The sequence below is a fragment of the Apodemus sylvaticus genome, chromosome 12 (assembly GCF_947179515.1).
Source record: "Apodemus sylvaticus chromosome 12, mApoSyl1.1, whole genome shotgun sequence".
Lineage (NCBI taxonomy): Eukaryota > Metazoa > Chordata > Mammalia > Rodentia > Muridae > Apodemus > Apodemus sylvaticus.
In genome coordinates this window covers 71,348,772-71,358,611 of record NC_067483.1, presented here as the reverse complement: position 1 = coordinate 71,358,611, position 9,840 = coordinate 71,348,772, and the positions used below count along the sequence as shown (strand labels likewise).

Below are 9,840 nucleotides of genomic sequence, written 5' to 3'. Positions count from 1 at the left end.
CAAGTTAAGTATTTTTGAGTTCTGACTCCATCTATCCCTCAACAAAAGTAAGCAAGTCTATAGTTTACACCCTGCCTGTTAGTCATGCCCTGTCTAAAGACCAAAGGCAGAGTGTTCTTCCAAGCATTGTATGCTTTTCTTTTCAAGCTATTTTGAAATTTAAAATTTTTTATATGAATTTTATTTGAGGGGCTGGGGGATACAACCCGGGTTGAACATATGCTGAACAAATTCTGAGCCATTAAGCCCTGGCTCCAGCTTTTAAAGATGCTTGTGGGCATTTTAATTTTTTAAAAAGATTTATTTATTTATTATATGTAAGTACACTGTAGCTGTCTTCAGACACTCCAGAAGAGGGAGTCAGATCTCATGGATGGTTGTGAGCCACCATGTGGTTGCTGGGATTTGAACTCAGGACCTTCAGAAGAGCAGTCAGTGCTCTTAACTGCTGAGCCATCTCTCTAGCCCCGGGAATTTTAATTTTTATGCCTCAAGAAAATTTCTAGTATGTCATTAAATTAAGTGTGACCTTAATTTGTAATCAAAATCTGAGGTCAGGATATGATTTACATTATGAATGGCATTTCTACAAATGCTAAGAGCCAACTGACATACACAAGAATTTATCTAGTCTTCATTATTTATTTATTTGTCAAACTTTAATAAACAGGAGAATGGTAAACTGTCCATGCCCAAGTGGAAAGATTATAGTGTCTAAATCTGTGAAGTCCTACAACAATAACATATTTAGAAATTTATGAATTATCAGGAGTATTCTAAGTCAGTGTATAAACACCTGTTTATTTTTCTATTAATATCACTTTTGTGTACTTAGACTGTGTATGTGATAAACAACAGGAAAGCATCTGTACATGGACTGCTATATTGAAAACAAAGAGACTGGCAATATCACTGACTAAATATAGAAACATGGGCAAATCATGTAGTATCCTATCTCAATTTTAAAGGAAATACATATTTTACACTTATTTATTTTTGTGTTTGTGTAGGGGTGCATATATATCACAGCATGTGGGTACAGGTTAGAGGTCATTGTGCAGCAACTGGCTTGCTCCTTCGACCACTAGGTCCTGGGACTTGACCTCAGGGTGTCAGGCTTGGTGGCAAGTGACTTTACTTACCCAGTCATCCCACTGGCTTTCACCATAGATTTTTCTTTTTAATCATAAAAATGAGAGTTGGACACTGCTGATTCAAACCTTCTGGCTTTAATCTTTTGTGGGTAAAAGGGAAACAAAGACAATAACTGCATGCTTTCAAAATTGTGAATTCACAAACATAAACAACGTCCCAGACCATATACTACCTTTATGTATCAGGTAAGAATACACCTACTGGTTAGAGTTACATTTCTCAAGCAGATGCACTGAATTGTCCGAAGGACCCTCCCAGCTCTAGGACTTTGTGCTAAATGTGTGAATTGAGGTAAACAGTATACTTAGATCAGTGGGATTTTACATTTAAAGGCAGAAATCTTCCCTTTGATCTGTACTGTTCAGAAGCTTATGTTTCCTTCAGTAGAAGATGATCAAGCAACAATCTATGCTCATATTGAATTCATTTGCTTAGTTTCTCAAGTTTTCAATATTTTACAATCAATGAATTAGTTTCAAAACTCATTATTAATCATCCTGTCCCTTTCAATTTCCCACAAACCACTTCTATCTTAAGTGAGCAAACAGAGAGTTCTTTTCTTAATTTTCTTAGGTAAGGCAAAAACAATTAGCATCTTCACATTTTGTATTGTACATTTCAGGAGAACTGAACAGAAGCTCAGTGTTGCTCGTGCTCTGTCCACAGAGGATGCTGCTCCCCAGCATTCTGCTGCCCTTAACACGTCCCTGGTCACTCAGTAGACTAGGCTAATGCATAACATTACATACAGCATATGTTCACTGTTTGTTAGAAAGCTCATATAGTTAATAACTTTGTGAAAGAAACTTCCAGACACAGTATGGGATAAAAAGGATGAGGTTCATGTAAGATGAGATTTAAAGGTAGCATGGCTCACACGGAACACTAAGGAGTTTATAATTAGAAAGTGAAAGCAAAAAAAGTATGTGTATCCCATGTATATGAGTGGTTCCTATGAAACACAGTAAATATGAACATATGACTTTGGCTCATTCCTTTGCATGTATGTCACTTTTTCTTTTTAAATAGAAATTAGTCACTTATCTTACATAATACAGTATCTGCTTTTCCAGGCTAGCAGTTTCGCCACAGTCTCATGGGAAATGTCATTCACTCAGGATGTGGCTGGACGAGTGGACGTGGAGCGTCAACTGTACTTAACAAAGATGTGAGGTTAGAGCTACCTAACTACATGGAGAAAGAAGCAACACAGCCCCACAGGAGTACAACATGCATTATTAAGTCAAGGTTAACCCACAGCACACAGATCTCTCCTAAGCTGGGAGGGGTGACTTTATCGAGATCCAAAGCTGTAGTAGTAAGGTTCATCAGGGCGGAATCCGTACGCGGTGGCAGGACGTCCAAGGATTCCCACTGGCTGACCGAAGCCATCCATCCCGAGGCTGGAAAGAGAGAGATAGGTTAGAAGTTGTGATTTTAACTGCAGCAGGTCATTGTCAGGGCTCCAGAATGTCACACTTTAGATCCCCTGACAGTGACATAATTTTCAGAGATATTATTAACCTTTTATATTCTCATTAAAAAGTACATAATAAAATATATACCTCTGACAATATATGCCCAAATATCAGAAACCTGTCAGAAGGGAAGGGTCTGTCCCAAATAAAGCAGAAGACTCAATTGAAAACAATTTGAATTAACAAATTATCCACATACATGGTTCTTATGAAAAAATAGGAAAAAAGTCACATTCAAGCAATGAGCAGCATTACTCCACTAGGAAATGGTCACAGTGGCAAAAGTTTGCTGACTATTCCAAGGTCTCTTTGTCTTGTGGAATAGAGACTAACCCCCAGTTACTAAGATATGCAATCTGAATATTAGCAGCGAACTCCCGAGACATCGAAATTACATGAACTTGAAAGATCAAGAGAGAACTCTACATAGCCTGCAAACCAGCCAGAGTTGATCTGTAAACTCTGAAAGCCAAATTGTGCATCTTTTCCTTTTTAGTAAAAGCAACACAATTGTATGCTCTGGTTTACTCTATGCAAACAGAAGCCCCGAGGTCACAAAGACAAGCCTGCAGCACAGATACAGTTTACTCTGAATTCACAATTTTGTTTTGTCTATCGAACAGATTGTTAGAAGAAAATCTGTACTATAAAAGCATTTTAGCAAAGAATTACCTAACGCTGAAGAAAGGGACAAAGTGTTCACTTGCCAGGCAAACATCGCAGCATCAGCATGCTCATGCACACACAGCCCATGCACCAAATGCTAGTTGAGCTCAATTTGAAACCAAAGGAAATAATTCATAATGCAGAAATTAAGCTTTGAAAACATAAAGCATTTAAATGAATTAAGATGTGAGATTTTACAAAGCAGAAAGATAATTTTACCAACAAAATGTCAATCTGATTAAAACAATATTCACATTTATATTAACTTCCTCTCACAAAGTAAGATTATATTGAAATGCACTAATAAGTATTAAAATGCTAATAGTACATATGTTCAAGTGTTTGTATATGTATTAGACTATATCTGAAGACTAAGTCTGCATCTTATTTTGAAATAGTAAAAATATAAATACCCCTTTGTACTTTGCTCCATTGAAGAGATTAAACTTTGAGGTGAAGGGAAAATATTATTCTAGATGTAGCTTCAGAGAGGGTAGGGGTATTATATGCAAGTATGAAACTGTTAAAGAACAAATTTAATTCATAAAAAGATATCCCAGACATTGGTGGAGTCACCAGGCTTCTATCTACCCACAGGGTCCAGCAGTCAGCATCAGAGAGGCAGGTGTCTGCTGGGACTCCTGAGCGCTCAGACAGCCTGCTCCTACAGTTTCATAATTCCCTACATGTAGGGGTGACTGCAGCTCATCGATGTGAACTAACTCCTTCCCCATCTTTCTTCTTGCCACTTCGGACACTCCTTAGCACCTCTTAAGAGGCTGACAGCTGGGGACATATCAGACCACGATAATTTGTTGTCATTTCTCTTTCTCAAACCTTGCTTTGAGATTTGAAAATCAGAGGCTTGTAGTAGATCATTGAGCAAAGAAAGTACTTTTGAAATTGACTGTCTCATGAGAGGGCTTTGAGGAATTCTACATGAAGGGTGATGATTGGCAGGCAGTCTGCCATGCCAGTACAGAATAAGACAGCAGAGGTTGACGCACTTCCTTGGCTGTCAGAGGCCTGGACCATTGGACCTTTGCAGGTCGTTGCTCCCACTGAGGAAGGGACATAGTTGAGTCTCAGATCCTGAGACTGTTCTATATTCAAGCTGAGCGACTTTTCCATATTTCTATGGTGGATAGGCAAACTCCTTGTATTAGTTTGGGTCGTCTCTATATAGTTAGGGAATTTGTTGATGACTTACAGTCTATAGTCCAACTCCCCAAAAATGGGCAGCAGCAGCTGTGGATGGAAGTCCAAGGATCTAGCAGTTGCTCAGTCCCACGAGGCAGGCAGGCAAGGAAGAGTGAGTAAATCTTCCTTCTTCCAGTGTCCTTATATATCTCCAGCAGAGGGTGTAGCCCAGATTAAAGGCATGTGGGTCTCCAGCAGAAGGTGTGGCTCAGATTACAGGCGTGTGCCTCCATGCCTTTACTCCCAGATCTTGAACTCGGAGATCTCCTTGTCTTAATCTTCTGGAATTCAGAGCCACTATGCTTCAAGATCCCCATGCTAAGATCCAGGTCAGAAACTTTTATCTCTGAGCCTCCAGATTAGGTTCATAGGTGAGCCTTCCAATTCTAGATTGTAGTTCATTTCAGATAAAGTCAAATTGACAACCAGGAATAGCCACTACACTCCTCATCACTGTTTTCCTATGTAGCTTGTCAAATGAATAAATACATTTAGATATGCCTATATGCTTCACTTTCCACTATAAATGTCAAAACCCACCCTCAGGTGTGGAACCTTTTAGTATCCCTGTGTTTAGGTCTCTGTGGCAGGATCTGTGTCTGCAGCCAAGAGTTCATGGCCCTTGAGTGTATGCCACAAAGTGTAGGGCAGCACTTGGGAGTTTTCATACTTTCGTATATACATAGTGTGTGTGTGTGTGTGTGTATCTCCCAGTAAGAAAATGAAACTAACTCTTAAAAGTGTCTCTGATTTCTCCTTCATGCACCATAGATGACGCAGTTAAAGGGTATTTGACACATTAACCAGCTTGGAGAGTGTTGTGATGCTGCACACCTTCTGTAGTTATGGCCCCCTTTTACATTAAGTTAGTTGTGAAGCTAAAGCTATCTTCTTGCATCCCTTATTTGGGTTAAATAGTGGAGGACAGGGCTGTCCACGATGGTAGAACTTGCAGACAGATATTCTTTTGGATCACATTGACATTAGCTCTACTTCTGTTCTTGATGAAAGGACACAACATTATTAATGAGGATTCAGGCTCAAAAATATGAGAGTCTAACAGTAAGTACATTTTAAATGGAAGTTGACAGTATTTGTAGTAAGTTCTTCTTGAAGGAACAGAAACACAAATACAAAGGTGCAGTGATGCAGAAAACTTGTGCCTTTCTGACTCGGGAGGACTTGACTTGGCATTAATAGTACCAGGGACATTTGTGTGCCCTGACCAGGGACCTAGGAACCCAAGGAAACTAAGCTGTAATGTGTGACATCTGAGCTTTGCTTGGCCACTGATTTAGATAATAGTTTGTACCATGTGGCTATACATATGGTATTTAAGTGTAATCTGCTTAGTGTGTCTCTATATGTACAATTTCTCTTTCTGCTGCTCTGAAACTACATAAAACATGTAAATCCTTCTACATTAGCACATGCAGTCACTATAATGCTTTGTCTTCTTGTGACTGTTTAGTGATATTTAACTTTTGTCTTTAGTGTTAAGATAAAATATTTTAAATCCTTTAATTACTGAAACCCAGTATATTTTCTTGATAACAGATAATTCTAGTCCAAAGAAAAAGGTTCTCTGATAAAAAGACAACAAGGGATGGTAATGTCAATAAATAAATCTTCTTTTAAATTTTATACCCAAGAACAATGACTTTAGAAGAACCTGAAGAAGAAAATGGAATAAAATCCCTTAAAGTAAAAATTGTTCTTATAATTCAACAATAATATTAAACACATTTAGAATTTGGTTTTATAAATCCACAGACTTCACTGACACAGAGAAAGCAGAAGACTGAATTCTGTCCATATTTATAGGGTCTGAAACAAGTCCTCAGGCAACATTCACTAAGATTCTCAACTTGCGATGATTTGGGGGAAACAAAATCTGAAGGGCAGGTGGCGCTGGACATGCAGCACAGTGCAGGGGAATGGCAGCCCAGGAAGCCGCTGTGTGGCACACTGTTCTGTGCCACAGGGACATTCCTGGAGAAAGGGAAGACAGGCACCTACCTCGGCTGTTTGAGGCTTAATTAGTGCATATTTGCAAAGCACTTTGAAATCCTTGGATGGACAGTGCTGCGTAAGTGAAAAGCATCATCGTTATCTCACTATAATTAGACCAGAGCAACTGTGTCTTTTTCTTCTTTTAAACTACTAAGTCATCAATACAAGTACAAACGTAATAAATTCATTAGTGGACATTAGCATGAAAGAGAAAACTTTTAATCCATTTTTTTCATGAGTTCATAGGCTCTAAGATCTGAAAATATTTTGACATACAAACAAGATTTTTTTTGTATATAAATATATCTGCCCAACACAGAGAAGTAAGAGTCTTGATGCCTGGAGCCCTGTAAACAACGGTCAGTAGATTGTTACAGTTCACAACAGAGGGTGTGTGTGTGTGTGTGTGTGTGTGTGTGTGTGTGTGTGTGCATGCGCACACATGTGTGCACACCTGACCTGTGGTGGTCAGAAAGCTGCTTATGGGAATAATGCAGTTCTTCCTTCCACCTGTGGTCCTGAGAGGAAACCGAGCCTGTCAGGGTTGGCAGCAAGCACCGGCAGCCATGGGGCATCTTGTTGGCCCATCTCTTCTAGCTTTTGAAATGACATCTAGTTACAAAACTTTACTAGACTAGAGCTGAGAGCTGGAAGTTAGTATAGATGATCTGAATGCAGAACCATCCCCATGAGTATAGGAAATACTTCATGAAATAGCTAATGGCAGAGGCGTTCCATCGCACTAACTCAGACAGTCAGTTACTTTAGTCGTAAGAAAATGCCATGTTCTTGAAATTCCTGCAGTAGGAAGAGAAATGCTGCACAAGTAAGTTACCTAACAAGGTCTTACAACCGGTATGTGTAGTTTACAGATGAGCCACTAGATGGTGAGCTTGTCTTACCACTGTACTCAGAATGTGCTACTAAGTTTTAGAACAAAGCTAACTGAATTTAAACTGTATTTAACACTGATGGAGTGGAGTTTTGCTCCCTCAGATAACTAACATCTTCAATTTTGTAAGTGTGAAATAATCTAGTTCACACAAAATAGTAATCACCTGGTGCTGAGTGTAAAATCTGTCACTGTGTTGCTTCAATCGATTGTCTTCGGCACCGATTTTTTTTTCCCTGCTAGTATCACTATGTAACTCTGGCTGACCTGGAACTCACTATGTAGACCAGGTTAGCCTCTGACTCACAGAGATCCTCCTGCCTCTGAGCCTCCCAAGTGCTGGGATTAAAAGTGCGAGTTACTATGCCTAGCTTGCTTGTAACTGAAAATTTAACCTGCACATTAAAGTACTATTTTTACAGCATAGTTTGAAAATCATCATGGAACCAACATCAAAAACATGTATTTTTAGTAAGTTTAATGGCATTATACATATATTTTAGATTTCTCTAAGGTATTAATTTTTGTTTTGAAACGGAATCACTATATCATTGAGAATATAAAATACAAGAGTATAATTATGCAGTCTTTTAATGAGTCTGGCATATGTATACATACACAGTTTAGCTGTAATTTTACATTTACTTTTGTGTATTGTATACACAATTAATTTTGCTTTTTATTATTAATAAAGTAAAACATAAATAACACGTGGAAGGTTTCTTTGTTTTTTCCCTGTGTATATCTGTGTATATCACATGTGCGCAGGTGCCCTCAGAGACCAGAAGCAAATGTCCATTCCCCAGAGCTAGAGTTAGACGCAGTTGTGACCGGCTTGACCTGGGTGCTGGGAACTGATTCAGGTCCTTTGGAGGAGTAGAAATTGCTCTTAATCACTTAGCCAGCTTTCCAGCTCCATAATATTTTAAAATGAAATCTCATTTTTTTTTCAAAAATAAAGAGCAAATTATATAAGTATTGGGAAGCTGTATTTAAATCATTCATCTGGGCTTCATTAAACATTTTTGTTAGGACATTTGCCAGTTGTAAGGGGAAAACACTGTGGGGGCAGTTCATTCAGTTAGTGACTAGTTGGTGCTTCAGATAAAAACTAGTTCACACCAATGGAGGGAGCGTGTGTAAAAAGTATCTTTCATTTATTCCAATCGGTAATGAAATTCCACTTCACTGGTTCTCCTCTGATCTCGATGAATGCTTGCCTCCATCCACATTCTGCAGTGACTAAAGATGAAGATAAAGAACACCTATGACCAAACAGTTACATGCCCACTCCTGAGAGTCCTGCCTGCACAGCACACAGTGCAGGAAGGTAGAAACGAAGGAACCTAGAGACTTGTTTTCTTCTCATCAACTGAGGGAGAATTAGATGCTTTTATTTCACTAGCCCAGAGTAATGGCTAATGCTTGTATGGGTAAAAGTGGACTGTCAATCATGAAGGAAATCACAAGCATTTCCATATATGGAAGTAGTTTTTGAATTTCTGTCTTTTTTTTTTTTTAAACTGCACATCAAGAGACCTTCCTCATAGCCTCATCTTACTAGAAATTCTTTCTATTCTTATTTTATCTAGTCTGGGCATTTGAGGAAAATATTTATAAATTTTGTATTGTTCTGATTTAAGACTGGCTTTCCAAAGAGAACAGCAGCGTGTAAACAAAAGAACTGCAGCTATTAACTAGTAGTTGCCTTTTCTTATTGGTAGCCCTACTACAACTCAAGTGAGAGGTCACCTAAGCCTATAATGGTCTCTGGCTTCTAGAAAAGTCTTTTAGTTAGAGCATAGCATTTAGCTCTCTTTGACTACATGTCTTCAATTGTGTATGAGAACTTCTGGAAACTACTGGCGGGTTCTATACATGTCGAGTGATGCCTCGAATCCCAGCACTTACCAAGTGGCTTAAGTAGCTTCTTCATCAATAAACTGAGTCATTAGTACCTCTTTTAAATAACTGTTTGTCTGGTACTGGCTCAGCGTTTTTATTATCTGTCATTATGTCTTTGTTCTTCTTAAGGCACAAAATTACTGTTAGAGGTTTAGTAGAGAGCATCTCCTCGGTAGCAGTGTTTTCTGAGTGACAGGTTAACCACACTGTCTGGTACTGAGTGAGTTAAATGTGAACACCCAAACTAATTACTGTGTAATGCTAACCTTAGTTGCTGGTTCATTTTGAGACTCTTTAAAATATGAACTGTGTGTTTTACCCCTCTGCACTCTCTTAATGATTTGTTTTTTTAGACTGAAATCACTTCCAGCCATCAGCTATGCTCTTGGTCTCTACACATGCACTTTTCCAAGCACAAATATTTCTTTTTCCTATTGGTCTGCCAGCCCTGTCAGAGCAAATTTCACTTTAAACTAAATGCTATGATACTTAAAACCTCTTGGATTACTTGGGCTGCTAGTGTGATCTATG

The 9,840-nt window shown here is 38.6% G+C and overlaps 1 protein-coding gene across 1 annotated transcript in view; it reads right to left on the bottom strand.

The window, feature by feature from the left end:
* Positions 1 to 1,213: 1,213 nt before the first annotated feature.
* The window catches only part of Kifap3 (kinesin associated protein 3), a 131,225-nt gene continuing 122,598 nt past the window's right edge, over positions 1,214 to 9,840 (bottom strand). Inside the window, exon 20 of the mRNA XM_052200611.1 lies at positions 1,214 to 2,558. Within this exon, the coding sequence (XP_052056571.1) occupies positions 2,450 to 2,558 (109 nt within the window). The 3' untranslated portion in view covers positions 1,214 to 2,449. The remainder of the gene's footprint in view (positions 2,559 to 9,840) is intronic.